The sequence below is a fragment of the Kogia breviceps genome, chromosome 16 (genome assembly GCF_026419965.1).
Source record: "Kogia breviceps isolate mKogBre1 chromosome 16, mKogBre1 haplotype 1, whole genome shotgun sequence".
NCBI lineage: Eukaryota > Metazoa > Chordata > Mammalia > Artiodactyla > Physeteridae > Kogia > Kogia breviceps.
Genome location: NC_081325.1, coordinates 16,323,082 through 16,337,806, shown reverse-complemented (window position 1 = coordinate 16,337,806; position 14,725 = coordinate 16,323,082). Strand labels below are relative to the sequence as shown.

The following is a 14,725-nucleotide window of genomic DNA, read 5'->3' as shown; positions in this document are numbered from 1 at the left end:
AGGGTCACATCTCTTAGATTTCCCAATTCTTTCATTTATTCTGCAGAGAATACTTCAGGATGGAAATATCATAAGTCACAATGATGATGTAAAATTGGTTTGAAACGGGTTTTGTTTCGCTTCCTGGGTCCTGTCCAGCAAGTAGGTAATCTTTAAAGAGTCCTGTGCTTGAGCTAAACTTAAATTTTATTGAACACACAAAAAATGTTTTTCTCTATTTCTTGAGCTAAAAATGCGTGTTTCACAGGGTTGATAAAATTGTACAGTATTGCAGATTTTATGTTTGTGGATTCAAGACTTTGGAAATGCTGATCCATATGTGTGCCTTTCTAATTGGGTGGATATCATATGTGTTTTAAACATATCGAATATATAATGCATACATGCTTTTCCTTTTCTTAGATTAACTGTAGATTAAATTCAACAACAGAACAACCCATGCAGAGATTAAAGAAGAATTCTTTATATGCCTGGTTCATGCATCAAAAAAATAAGTAAGTGATAAGATTCAAATTTACTGAATTTTAAGCATAATTCTCAGCCTTGGTTAACAGAATGGGAAATACACGTGTGCCTTCTTTCATAATAAATGCTAGCTGTGTGCAAATGAAATTAGCAAATTCAAAATTTATTGACCTTGTTTTATGCCTGTAATTTCCTTAAATACCACAGGTTAGGCAGTATGTCAGTAATAGTATGCATGTGCCAGTCATGGTTCCTTTAAACTTGTCCTTTAGCAGCGGCTGGTTGCCCTAATGGAGGATGGTCTGTCCATGGGTGGTGACCATTTTCCAGGGACGGCCACTACAAGGGCTTCAGTTGTCACATCTCCGTCAACACCTGAACTGTTGCTAATTACCACAGTTAAGGTCACGAATGCCTTTTTATTAGTGAGATTAGTGGTTTACAAATCAGCATGATGGATATGAGAACTACAAAAATATTCAAGATCTGTGAATGGTGAAAATAAATAATAGTAATTATCTCAAGGAATGTAATGAGGACCAATTGAAGTAGTATTTGTGAAGCATCAGCACAATGCCTGGCCCTTAGTAAAGACCATTTAAATGTTTGAAAGGTGAAAGATCACTTTGTGATATTTCTTTAATTTTGGAAAATTTATCCTTATTTTTTTTTCAGCTTTTTCTTTTCCATTTTTTTCTATTTATTCTCAGATGTCTATAATCCAGATGTTAGATATGATTTTATGCTCCATATCAATTGGCTTTTCTTTTGTATGTTCTCCCTCTATATTCTTTTTTTAAATAAATTTATTTTTGGCTGTGTTGGGTCTTCGTTGCTACACACGGGCTTTCTCTAGTTGTGGCGACCAGGGGCTACTCTTTGTTGCGGTGTGTGGGCTTCTCATTGCGGTGGCTTCTCTTGTTGTGGAGCACAGGCTCTAGGAGTGCGGGCTTCAGTAGTTGTGACACACAGGTTTCGTTGCTGTGCAGCATGTGGGATCTTTCTGGACCAGGGCTCGACCCGTGTCCCCTGCATTGGCAGGCGGATTCTTAACCACTGTGCCGCCGGGAAGCCCTCTCTATTCTTTTCTATTTTCTGGGAGAGTTTCTCAATCTCATCTTCCAACTCTAATTTTTTCACGTGTACCCAAACTACTCTTTATCCCATGAATGAGTTCTTTATTTCAACAATTATACTTTTACACTTAAGATTTCCTCTTGGGTTTTTTTCCTTATGGTTTCTTATTCTCATTTCATTGTTACTAACATCTCATGTATCATTAAGTGTGCTTCTCATGTGTATTTAAAAATCTTACTGCAGTAATGAAGACAGTATGGTACTGACACAAAAACAGAAATATAGATCAATGGAACAGGATAGAAAGCCCAGAGATAAACCCATGCACCTATGGTCACCTAATCTATGACACAGGAGGCTAGAATATACAATGGAGCACAGACAGCCCCTTCAATAAGTGGTGCTGGGAAAATGGATGGCTACGTGTAAAAGAATGAAATTAGAACACTCCCTAACACCATACACAAAAAACCCTCAATGGATTAAAGACCTAAATGTAAGGCCAGGCACTATAAAACTCTTAGAGGAAAACATAGGAAGAACACACTTTGACATAAATCACAACAAGATCCTTTTTGACCCACCTCCTAAAGTAATGAGCATAAAACCAAAAATAAACAAATGGGACCTAATGAAACTTAAAAGCTTTTGCACAGCAAAGAAAACCATAAACAGAACAAAAAGACAACCCTCAGAATGAGAGAAAGTACTTGCAAATGAAGCAAGCAACAAAGGATTGATCTCCAAAATCTACAAGCGACTCATGAAGCTCAATATCAAAACCAAAAACCCAATCCAAAAATGGGCAGAAGACCTAAACAGACATTTCTCTAAAGACATACAGATGTTTTGTTCATCTCTGTTTGTTCTTTAATTCTTCTAGGTCTTTGTTAAACATTTCTCGCATCTTCTCAATCTTTGCCTCCAGTCTTTTTCCGAGGTCCTGGATCATCTTCACTATCACTATTCTGAATTCTTTTTCTGGAAGGCTGCCTATCTCCACTTCACTTAGTTGTGTTTCTGGGGTTTTATCTTGTTCCTTCATCAGGTACATAGGCAAAATGAAAAGGCAGAGGACTATCTTTCTGTGAATGTGGTTTTCCTTCCACAGGCTGCAGAATTGTCATTCTTCTTGCTTCTGTCTGCACAGAAGACAGACACTTTAATTAAGCTAAGCCCTCACTAGATTGGAGGGATACGCTTCCCTCGAACTTTTAGTTAACAGCTAAATACCCTAATCAACTGGCTTCAATCTACTTCTCCCGCCGCGAGAAAGTACTGCACAGTACTTTCTCGGACGACGTCTCGTCACCACTGGTATATCGCTAGGGCGTTTGTCAAGAAGCTCAGAGTCAACAGGCTAGTCGAGTTAAAGTGGAATCATATAATTAGGCCCGATGTTATGAGGAGCGCAGAGAGGGCTCCTGTGAGGGGTCAAGGGCTTGGGTTTACTATGTGGTATGAGTGGGTCTGGTGGGTCATTATGTGTTGTCGTGTAGGTATAGGCTCACTAAGAGGGTAAATACATAGGCCTGAATTAGGGCGACAGCAAACTCGAGAATAGTTAAGAGGGTGAGAATTACGAATGTGATGAGAGCTGTAAGTAGGCTCATGTTCATTAGTGCAAGGGTTGCCATGCCGATTAGGTGTATTAGTAAGTGACCTGCTGTAATGTTAGCGGTTAGTCGTACGGCCAGGGCTACTGGTTGAACGAGCAGGCTGATGGTCTCGGTAATTACTAGTACGGGGATGAGGAAGGTGGGTGTGCCTCGTGGTAGGAAGTGGGCCAAGGATGCCTTTGTTTTGTTGCGAAAGCCCGTGATCACAGTGCCGGCTCATAGGGGGACAGCTATTCCTAAGTTTATCGAGAGTTGTGTGGTGGGTGTAAATGAGTGAGGCAGTATTCCAAGGAGATTGGTGGAGGCGATAAATAAGATAAGTGAGGTGATCATTAGTGATCGTGTTTGCCCCTTGGAGTTGTGTATACCCATTAGTTGTTTTGATGTGAGTTTAGTTAGTCATTGTTGAATGGAGATTACACGGTTATTAATTAGTCGGGTTGGTGTTGGAAATAGAATGATAGGGAATATAACGATTAGGGTGATAATAGGAATTCCCAGTGCTACTGGGGTTGTGAAAGAGGCAAATAGATTTTGGTTCATGTGGTGTTTCAAGGGGTTTGTTGTTCTTGTGCTTTAGCGGGGGTTAGTTTTGGGTTGGGAGAGTAAAGGTGATTTGAAATTTTTAGCTGGAGTAAGATGAAGAGAGTTATGTATATTGACAAGATAGTGAGGAATCATGTTGATGTGTCTAGTTGTGGCATATCATTAAGGGGAGCTTTGGCTCTCAATCTTTACCTTAAAAGGTTAACGCTAGATTAGCTTCTTAATGAGATTATAGCATGGAGGTAGATCATTTTTCAAAGCTCTTCAGGGGTACTAGTTCGAGGACGATTGGCATAAAGCTATGGTTTGAGCCACAGATTTCTGAACATTGTCCATAAAATAAGCCTGGCCGTGTTGATATCAAGGTTGTTTGGTTTAGGCGTCCGGGAATTGCGTCCATTTTTAGGCCTAGGGAGGGTACGGCCCATGAGTGCAGTACGTCTTCGGAGGAGACCAATACACGAATTGTCATCTCTATGGGTAAAACTATTCGGTTATCTACTTCCAGTAGTCGCAGTTCCCCTGGCTTTAAATCTGATGTTGGGATTATGTAGGAGTCGAAGTTTAAATCTTCATAGTCTGTGTATTCGTAACTTCAATACCACTGATGGCCCATAGTTTTTACGGTGAGGGAGGGGCTGTTGATTTCGTCTATCATGTAGAGGATTCGTAGGGAAGGTAGGGCGATTATAATCAAAATGATGGCGGGGAGGATGGTCCAAATGGTTTCTACCTCTTGGGCATCTATTGTACTAGTGTGAGTGAGTTTGGTTGTGAGTATTAAAGTAATGATATAGAGAACGAGAGAGCTGATTAGAAAGACGATTATTAGTGTGTGATCATGGAAGTGTAGGAGTTCCTCTATGATAGGTGATGTTGCATCTTGGAAGCCTAATTGGAGGGGATATGCCATGGAGATATACAGGGTTTTCACTTGTAATTTAACTTTGACAAAGTTATGTAAGATTTTACTAATATCTCATTTATAAAGAAAGTCATAGTGGTTATGGTGTTGGCTTGAAACCAACTAAAGGAGGTTTGATTCCTTCCTTTCTTGATCATTTTGGGTTGATATATGTTGGTTCTTCAAATGTGTGGTATGGTGGAGGGCATCCGTTTAATCATTCAAGGTTAGTGGAGGTGAGGTCTACTGTAGACACTTCTCGCTTGGATGCGAACGCTTCTCAGATGATGAAGACCATTAGTATAACCGCAGTTAGTGAAATAAATGAGCCCATTGATGAGATAGTATTTCATGTTGTATAGGCATCTGGGTAGTCGGAGTATCGTCGGGGCATGCCGGATAGGCCTAGGAAGTGCTGTGGGAAGAATGTTAGGTTTACACCTACGAACATGATGAGAAAGTGGATTTTTGCTCACGTTGAGTTAAGTGTATATCCTGAGAATAGTGGGAACCAGTGGACAAATCCTATGATAGCAAACACAGCCCCTATTGAAAGCACGTAGTGAAAATGGGCTACTACATAGTAGGTGTCATGGAGGACAATGTCCAGGGATGAGTTGGCTAGGACAATACCAGTTAAACCTCCTACTGTGAATAGAAAAATGAAGCCCAGGGCTCATATTAGAGCAGGGGATCATTTGATGTTGCCTCCGTGAAGTGTAGCTAACCAGCTGAAAACTTTCACTCCTGTGGGAATAGCGATAATTATGGTTGCAGATGTGAAGTATGCTCGTGTGTCTACATCCATGCCTACTGTAAATATGTGGTGGGCTCATACGATAAAGCCTAGGAATCCAATAGAGATTATGGCTCAAACTATTCCCATATATCCGAAAGGTTCTTTTTTTCCGGAGTAGTAGGTCACAATGTGTGAGATTATTCCGAAGCCAGGTAGAATCAGGATATAGACCTCAGGATGGCCGAAGAATCAAAATAGGTGTTGGTATAGGATAGGGTCTCCCCCTCCTGCAGGATCGAAGAAGGTTGTGTTTAGATTTCGATCGGTTAGCAATATGGTGATTCCGGCTGCTAAGATGGGCAGGGACAGAAGGAGAAAGACCGCTGTGACTAGGACGGATCATACAAAGAGAGGTGTTTGATATTGAGTTATGGCAGGGGGTTTTATATTAATGATAGTTGTGATAAAGTTAATAGCCCCAAGGATTGAAGAGACACCAGCTAAATGCAGGGAAAAGATGGTCAGGTCGACGGAAGCCCCTGCATGTGCTAGGTTTCCGGCTAGAGGGGGGTAAACTGTTCAACCTGTACATGCACCGGCCTCGACTATTGAGGATGCTATTAGTAGTAGAAATGAGGGAGGGAGTAGTCAGAAGCTTATGTTGTTTATACGAGGGAATGCTATATCAGGGGCCCCGATTATCAGGGGAACTAGTCAGTTTCCGAAGCCGCCAATCATGATAGGCATAACTATAAAGAAAATTATCACGAAGGCGTGGGCTGTTACTAACACATTATAGACTTGGTCGTCCCCGATAAGTGTGCCTGGCTGGCCTAGTTCAGCGCGAATTAGTAGGCTTAAACCAGTGCCTACTATCCCTGCTCAGGCACTGAACAGTAGATACAGGGTGCCGATGTCTTTATGGTTAGTTGAAAACAATCAGCGATTTATGAACATAGGTAAAATGGCCGAGTAGGCATTAGACTGTAAATCTAAAGACAGAGGTTGAGTCCTCTTTTTGCCAAGTCCTGTAGTGAATAATCATGTTGAATTGCAAATTCAAAGGAGCAGCTTCAATCCTGCCGGGACTTCTCCCGCCTTTTTTTTTCTCGCGGCGGGAGAAGTAGATTGAAGCCAGTTGATTAGGGTATTTAGCTGTTAACTAAAAGTTCGAGGGAAGCGTATCCCTCCAATCTAGTGAGGGCTTAGCTTAATTAAAGTGTCTGATTTGCATTCAGTTGATGTAAGATGTAGTCTTGCAGTCCTTATTGAACAGGAGTTAAGTGAGTTGTACTTGCTTAGAGCTTTGAAGGCTCTTGGTCTAGATTTAGCCTAAACTCCTACAGTAGGATGGAGAGTATTGGGGTGAGGGGTAGGAGTATTGTGGATATTACAATTGCTGTTGGTAGGAGGGTTATTCGCTTTGTGGAGTAAAATTGTCATTTTATTTTTATGTTGTTTGTGGAGGGGAATAGGGTTAATGCTGTTGAGTAGGTGAGACGTATGTAGAAGTATAGGTTTAGTAAAGCTGTGATGGCTAGAAAGGTTGGCACAATAAGCATTTCGTTTTTTGTCAGTTCTTGGATGATTATCCATTTAGGCGTGAACCCTGATAGTGGCGGGAGTCCTCCCATGGAGAGTAGAGTGAGCATAGTGAGGGTTGTGGTAATTGGTACTTTGTTTCATGTTTGGGATAAGGATAGTGTGGTAGTAGTTGAGTTTTGAATAAGTAGCGTAAATATGGTGTAGGTTATTGTGATGTAGATTAGTAGGTTTAATATGGTTATGGTGGGGTTATAGAGTAGGATGGTTGTTATTCATCCTATGTGGGCAATTGATGAGTAGGCTATAATTTTTCGAAGTTGTGTTTGGTTTAGTCCTCCTCAGCCTCCGATTAGGATGGAGAGCAGGGATATGGTTAGTATTAGGTTTACGTTGATTGATGGTGAGATTTGGTAGAGGATGGATAGAGGGGCAAGTTTTTGTCATGTAAGGAGGATTAGGCCTGTGGTTAGGGGAATGCCTTGTGTGACTTCGGGCACTCAGAAGTGGAATGGTGACAGTCCTAGTTTGATGGCCAGGGCTATTGTTAAGAGCACAGATGCTGTTGGGTTGAATATTTTGGTAATGGTTCATTGGCCGGAATATAGCAAGTTGATTACGACCGCCATTATGAGTAGTATAGATGCGCAGTGGCCTGGGTTAGGAAGTACTTAGTGGAGGCCTCTATGGCTCGAGGGTTGAAGACTTTTATCCTAATGGGGATTATGGCTATAGTGTTTGTCTCGAATCCGATTCAGGCGAATAGTCAGCTGGTGATTACGATTATTGTGCCTAGGATGAGTGTTGTTAGTGTGATAATGGAGACGGATGGATTTATTAGTACGGGAAGGGTATAAACCAACATTTTCGGGGTATGGGCCCGATAGCTTGTTTAGCTGACCTTACTGTAGATTGTAGTGTAGCAACGTGGTAGCACGAAGAACTTTGAATTCTTAAGGGTAGGTTCGACTCCTATTATTCTAGAAATAAGGGGGTTTAAACCCCTATTATTTACTCTATCAAAGTAACTCTTTTGTCAGACATATTTCTTATGTTTGGGGGGGAAATGCCTGCTGTTATGATGGGCATTGAGATGTGTCATATGCAGAGGGCCAGGGTTAAAGGGAGGAAGCTTTTTCAGAGTAGGTGTATTAATTGGTCATATCGGAATCGAGGGTAGGAAGCTCGGATTCAGAGGAAAGATATTGTAAGTAGTAGTGTTTCGAGGACGAGGTTAGTTGTGTACATTTCTGGCACATGGGGGTTGTGAAATGGTCCTAGGAATAGGACGGTTGTGAGTATGTTTATCATGATAATGTTTGCGTATTCTGCTAGAAAGAAGAGGGCGAAGGGGCCGGCTGCGTATTCTACGTTGAAGCCGGAGACGAGTTCTGATTCTCCTTCTGTCAGATCAAAGGGGGCTCGGTTGGTTTCTGCTAAGGTAGAGATAAATCATATTATGGCTAGAGGTCATGAGGGGAAAAGTAGCCAGAGTTGTTCTTGGGTTGTGGTTAGTGTTGATAGAGTGAAGGAGCCGTTTATTAGTAGGACTGATAGGAGGATGATAGCTAGTGTTACTTCGTATGAGATGGTTTGTGCTACTGCTCGGAGGGCTCCGATTAGCGCGTATTTTGAATTGGAGGCTCAGCCGGACCATAGGATGGAGTAAACGGCTAGGCTAGATATTGCCAATATGAATAGTACCCCTAGGTTTATGTTAATGAGGGGGTATGGTGTAGGTAGGGGGCTTCATATTGTAAGGGCAAGGGTTAGAGCTAGTGCGGGTGCAGTGATGAATATGGCGGTGGAGGATGTGGCTGGCCGCAGGGGCTCTTTAGTGAATAGTTTGATTGCGTCGGCAAAGGGTTGTAGTAGGCCATATGGGCCTACGATATTGGGCCCCTTTCGAAGTTGTATGTATCCTAGGACTTTGCGTTCTACTAGTGTTAGGAATGCTACGGCTAGAAGGACGGGAAGGATGAGTGTTAGGATGTTAATTATAAACATTTTGTTGGGGAGGGGATTTGAACCTCTGGGTATAAAAGCTTAAGTTTTATGCAATTGCCTGACTCTGCCACCCCAACAAAGCCCTGGTCTTGGGCAGATGTGATTTGCGCTACTTATTAAATTGAGATTAGATCATTTATTGTTTGAAGGCGCTTAGTTTAAGTTGGCCTTATTTCTCTTGTCCTTTCGTACTGGGAGAAATGCGTAACAGATAGAAACTGACCTGGATTACTCCGGTCTGAACTCAGATCACGTAGGACTTTAATCGTTGAACAAACGAACCCTTAATAGCGGCTGCACCATTAGGATGTCCTGATCCAACATCGAGGCCGTAAACCCTATTGTCGATATGGACTCTAGAATAGGATTGCGCTGTTATCCCTAGGGTAACTTGTTCCGTTGATCAATATTTTGGATCAATAAGTGATATTATGCTTTGGCTAGTAGGCCTAGGCTTTAATCACTCGGAGGGGTTTTTATACTCCGAGGTCGCCCCAACCGAAATTGTCAACCCATGTAAAGCTTTTTTATCCCTTGGTGGTTTAGATTGTGGTTTTTTGGGTTGATTAATTGAAGCTCCATAGGGTCTTCTCGTCTTGTTTCGTTATCCCCGCCTCTTCACGGGGGGGTCAATTTCACTGATTAAAAGTAAGAGACAGTAAAACCCTCGTGTGGCCATTCATACAAGTCCTTATTTAGAGAACAAGTGATTATGCTACCTTTGCACGGTCAGGATACCGCGGCCGTTTAACGATTAGTCACTGGGCAGGCAGTGCCTCTAATACTGGTTATGCTAGAGGTGATGTTTTTGGTAAACAGGCGAGGTTTGTGTTTGCCGAGTTCCTTTTACTTTTTTTAATCTTTCCTTAGTGCACGCCTGTGTTGGGTTAACAGTATGTTTGATAAATAATTTAGTAGTGGGTTTTATTTATCAGCTGTTAATTATCAGTGTAATATCAGTTACTGATGTAAGCTTATGCAAGGAGAAAAATTTCTTGTTACTCATATCAACAGTATTGCTTCTATGGTTGTATAGATTGGTCCAATAGTCAGGCTATGAGTTGATTTGTTTATTGTTGGGATTATAGCACGGTTTTGTTGTTGAGCTTGAACGCTTTCTTAATTGGTGGCTGCTTTTAGGCCAACTATGGTATGTGTGTGCTTGTCTTACTCTCTAGTTAAGGTTGTATCCATTTCTAAAAAGCTGTACCTTTTTAGACTAACGATTAAACATACGTTGGGACTTAGTGTGGTTTTTAGTATTGTTTAACGTTGAACTGAAATTCTTTTCTTGGACAACCAGCTATCACCAGGCTCGTTAGGCTTTTCACCTCTACCTACAAGTCTTCTCACTATTTTGCTACATAGATGAGTTCGTTCTGGGTACTGCTCGTAAGTAGCTCGTCTGGTTTCGGGTGGCTTAGCTTAAGGTCTCTTTGCTAAGTTGTTACTAGTTAAATCATTATGCAAAAGGTACAAGGGGTAATCTTTGCTTTTTTTTTACTTTTAGTGTATCTTTCATCTTTCCCTTACGGTACTCTCTCTATAGCGTCACTGATATTTAAATTTCTATCTCCTACACTTTAGATGCGTGGTGAATGTTTTATTTGATTGGTTTGTGGTGGTAAGAGTTGAGAGGTGTGAGCTAGATCTAGTTCAAGATATACACGGGCTGTGGAATCTTCTAGGTGTAAACTAGAGGCTTTACTTAAGCTATATCTTGTTTTGTCCAAGCACACCTTCCAGTATGCTTACCTTGTTACGACTTGTCTCCTCTTGTGAAATTATTTAGCGTGGGTTGATCGATTGGAGCTTTGCTGTGGTACTTGAGGGTGACGGGAGGTGTGTGCGTGCTTCATGGCCTTATTCAATTAAGCACTCTATTCTTAATTTACTACTAAATCCTCCTTTGGCTTTCAGATTTCATGAAAACTTTCGTGCGAGTGTGAAGGGTGTTCTTGATATAGAAAATGTAGCCCATTTCTTCCCACCCCATGAGTTACACCTTGACCTAACGTTTTTACGTGGGGTAGTTATGCTTACTTTTATTCCTTTTTAGGGTTTGCTGAAGATGGCGGTATATAGACTGGAGTAGCAAGGGTTGGTGAGGTTGATCGGGGTTTATCGGTTACAGAACAGGCTCCTCTAGAGGGGTAGGAAGCACCGCCAAGTCCTTTGAGTTTCAGGCTGTTGCTAGTAGTACTCTGGCGAATAATCTTGTTCTATGTCTATTTAGGTTTACGGCTAAGCATAGTGGGGTATCTAATCCCAGTTTGGGTCTTAGCTGTCGTGTAGTCAGACTGTATGAAAGTCACTTTCGTAGTCTATCTTGGTTTTGACTATGGCTTTTTACAGCTTAGTCAAAGCTTGGCTTTATTTTGTGTGATTCCTAGACACTCTTTACGCCGTACGCTTATTAGCTTGGGTCAATCGTATGACCGCGGTGGCTGGCACGAAATTTACCAACCCTAGTTAACATGACTTAGTCGAACTTTCATTCATGGCTTAATTTGTATCACTGCTGTGTCCCGTGGGGGTGTGGCTAAGCAAGGTGTTGTGAGCTGCTGGTATAGCGTGCTTGATACCTGCTCCTTTTGATCTTTGTGATTTGGAGGGCATTTTCACAGGGGTGTGGATACTTGCATGTGTAAATCTGTTAAGAGCTAATGAGAAGGCTGGGACCAAACCTTTGTGTTAGCGGGACTGGCAAGTCCATCTAGACATTTTCAGTGTCTTGCTTTGTGAAAAGTTTAAGCTACGTTAACTGTTGATGCAGGAGGGGCGTTCGTATGATTGTGTCATGGGGCTTGTGTCGGATTTAGTATTAATTTTTTTAAAAAATGCCTTGTAAATCTAGGGGGCAACCTGTCTAAGGAGGTGGTAACTATCTAAGAAGGTGATTAGTATTGGGTAGGGGGATGAGGCTGTCTAAGAGGCTTGTGCAAGCTTCCTGATGGGAGGGACTGGTGGTGGGTAGAGCTGGCTGTTGCTCTGGTGGGCAGAGCTCAGTAAAACTTTACTCTGCTTGTCTGCTGATGGGTGGGGCTGAGTTCCCTCCCTGTTGATTGTTTGGCCTGAAGCAACCCAACACTGGAGGCTACAGGCTCTTTGGTGGGGCTAATGGTGGGCTCCAGGAGGGCTCATGCTAAGGGGTACTTCCCAGAACTTCTGCTGCCAGTGTCCTTGTCCCCTCGATGAGCCACAGCCACCCCCACCTCTGCAGGAGACCCTCCAACACTAGCAGGTATGTCTGGGTCAGTCTCCTATGGGGTCACTGCTCCTTCCCCTGGGTCCCGATGCACACACTACTTTGTGTGTGCCCTCCAAGAGTGGAGTCTCTGTTTCCCCCAGTCCTGTCGATGTCCTGTAATCAAATCCCGCTAGCCTTCAAAGCCTGATTCTCTAGGAATTCCTCCTCCCATTGCCAGACCCCCAGGTTGGGAAGCTTGACGTGGGACTCAGAACCTTCACTCCAGCGGGTGGACTTCTGTGGTATAAGTGTTCTCCAGTTTGTGAGTCACCCACCCAGCAGTTACAGGATTTAATTTTATTGTGATTGCACCTTTTCTACCGTCTCATTGTGGCTTCTGCTTTGTCTTTGGATGTGGGGTATCTTTTTTAGTGAGTTCCAGTGTGTTCCTGTTGATGATTGTTCAGCAGTTAGTTGTGATTCTGCTGTTCTCGCAAGAGGGTATCATTGTGTTTACTTTTGATTCAGTGATGAGTTAGGAATCGACATTTCTCTAAAGAAGACATACAGATGGCCAAGAGGCACATGAAAAGCTGCTCAACATCACTAATTATTAGAGAAATGCAGATCAAAACTACAGTGAGGTATCACAGTGGTCAGAATGGCCATCATCAAAAAATCTACAAACAATAAATGCTGGAGAGGGTGTGGAGAAAAGGGAACCCTCTTGCACTGTTGGTGGGAATGTAAATTGATACAGCCACTATGGAGAACAGTGTGGAGATTCCTTAAAAAACTAAAAATAGAACTACCATATGACCCAGCAATTCCACTACTGGGCATATACCCAGAGAAAACCATAATTCAAAAAGACACGTGCACCCCAATGTTCATTGCAGCACTATTTATAATAGCCAGGATATGGAATCAACCTAAATGTCCATCAGCAGAGGGATGGATAAAGAAGATGTGGAACATATATGCAGTGGAATATTACTCAGCCATGAAAAGGAATGAAATTGGGTCATTTGTAGAGACTTAGATGGACCTAGAGACTGTCATACAGATTGAAGTAAGTCAGAAGGAGAAAAACAAATATTGTATATCAACACATACACGTGGAATCTGAAAAAATTGGTGTAGACTATCTTATTACAAAGCAGAAATAAGAGACACAGACGTAGAGAACAAACGTATGGATACCAAGGGGGAAAGCGGGGGTGGGATGAATTGGGAGATTGGATTGACATCTATTGATACTATGTATAAAAAAGATAACTAACAAGAACCTACTGTATAGCCCTGGGAACTCTACTCAGTGCTCTGTGGTGACCTAAATGAGAAGGAAATCCAAAAAAGAGGGACTATATGTATACATATAGCTGATTCACTTTGCTGTACAGTAGAAACTAACACAATATTGTAAAGCAACTATACTCCATTAAAAATTTTATTTTAATTAGAAAAAAAATCTTAGTCATTGTGTTGCAGTGTTTCTGCTTCAGATGGTATAGGATGTTCAGTTTGTTGTATTTTTCAGGAGTCGTACTCCTCAGGTATCTGTTTTGACTTGTGAGTTCATATTCCTTGTGCCCATTGGCCCCTCTGTCTGGTAACTTGTATTAGGAAAGAGCTGAAGGTTGGGGACCGTCTCAGCATAATTATTTTTATTTTTTTATTTTAATTTTTTTTAAAGAAGATGTTGGGGGTAGGATTTTATTAATTAATTAATTTATTTTTGCTGTGTTGGGTCTTCGTTTCTGTGCGAGGGCTTTCTCTAGTTGTGGCGAGCGAGGGCCACTCTTCTTCGCGGTGCGCGGGCCTCTCACTATCGCGGGCTCTCTTGTTGCGGAGCACAGGCTCCAGACGCGCAGGCTCAGTAGTTGTGGCTCACGGGCCTAGTTGCTCCGCGGCACGTGGGATCTTCCCGGACCAGGGCTCGAACCCGTGTCCCCTGCATCGGCAGGCAGACTCCCAACCACTGCACCACCGGGGAAACCCTCAGCGTAATTATTAATAGCGCATTCTTGTTACTTTCAAAAGTATCCTGGCTTGGATGGCGTATTATAATTTCACTCTTGTTGAAAGCTAAGATCCAGGGTGTGTTTTCCTCAGTAAGTTTAACATGAGTGGAGATGATGAGCCTGGGCACAGAGAGTCTCAGGAACCATGAAACGCTGTGACCAGGCAAATCCTCCGATCAGGGTACGTCACCTTTCAGCTCCCGGGCAAGGCAGCATTGGGGGAGGCAGTCACCCTAGGTTGTCACCTGGGGCTTTGGAGGTGGGGTGTGGATGGGTGAAGGCCCAAGGACTGCTCTTCAGCCCTTTCCTGTTTTCATCAGCTAACCTAATCCTACCCTAATTTTATCCTAACTACTTCTGCGTAGTTGCTACTAGGTTCTACCGAGGAGGCACTTATTGTCTCCACGCAACTCGAGGGAAAGGCAAGAACTGAACTTAAAATTTCCCCTCCCACTGAGTTCCTCCAGGCTGCCCTTGGCAGCCGTTTTCCTCAGTCTGTCCGCCAGTTAAGGGTGGACTCTTTAGAGTCTTCCAGTTTTGTGTTATTTCTTGGAATCCATACTTCCATTCGTTTTCTTATAGTTTTGGGAGGAAGGCTATTTCTCATCTTGG

General features: G+C 42.5%; 1 protein-coding gene across 1 annotated transcript in view; it reads left to right on the top strand.

Moving 5' to 3' along the window:
- Window positions 1-431: 431 nt before the first annotated feature.
- Window positions 432-14,725, top strand: part of LOC131743160 (phosphatidylinositol 3,4,5-trisphosphate 3-phosphatase TPTE2-like) — a 92,136-nt gene continuing 77,842 nt past the window's right edge. Inside the window, exon 1 of the mRNA XM_067016893.1 lies at window positions 432-494. Within this exon, the coding sequence (XP_066872994.1) occupies window positions 439-494 (56 nt within the window). The 5' untranslated portion in view covers window positions 432-438. The remainder of the gene's footprint in view (window positions 495-14,725) is intronic.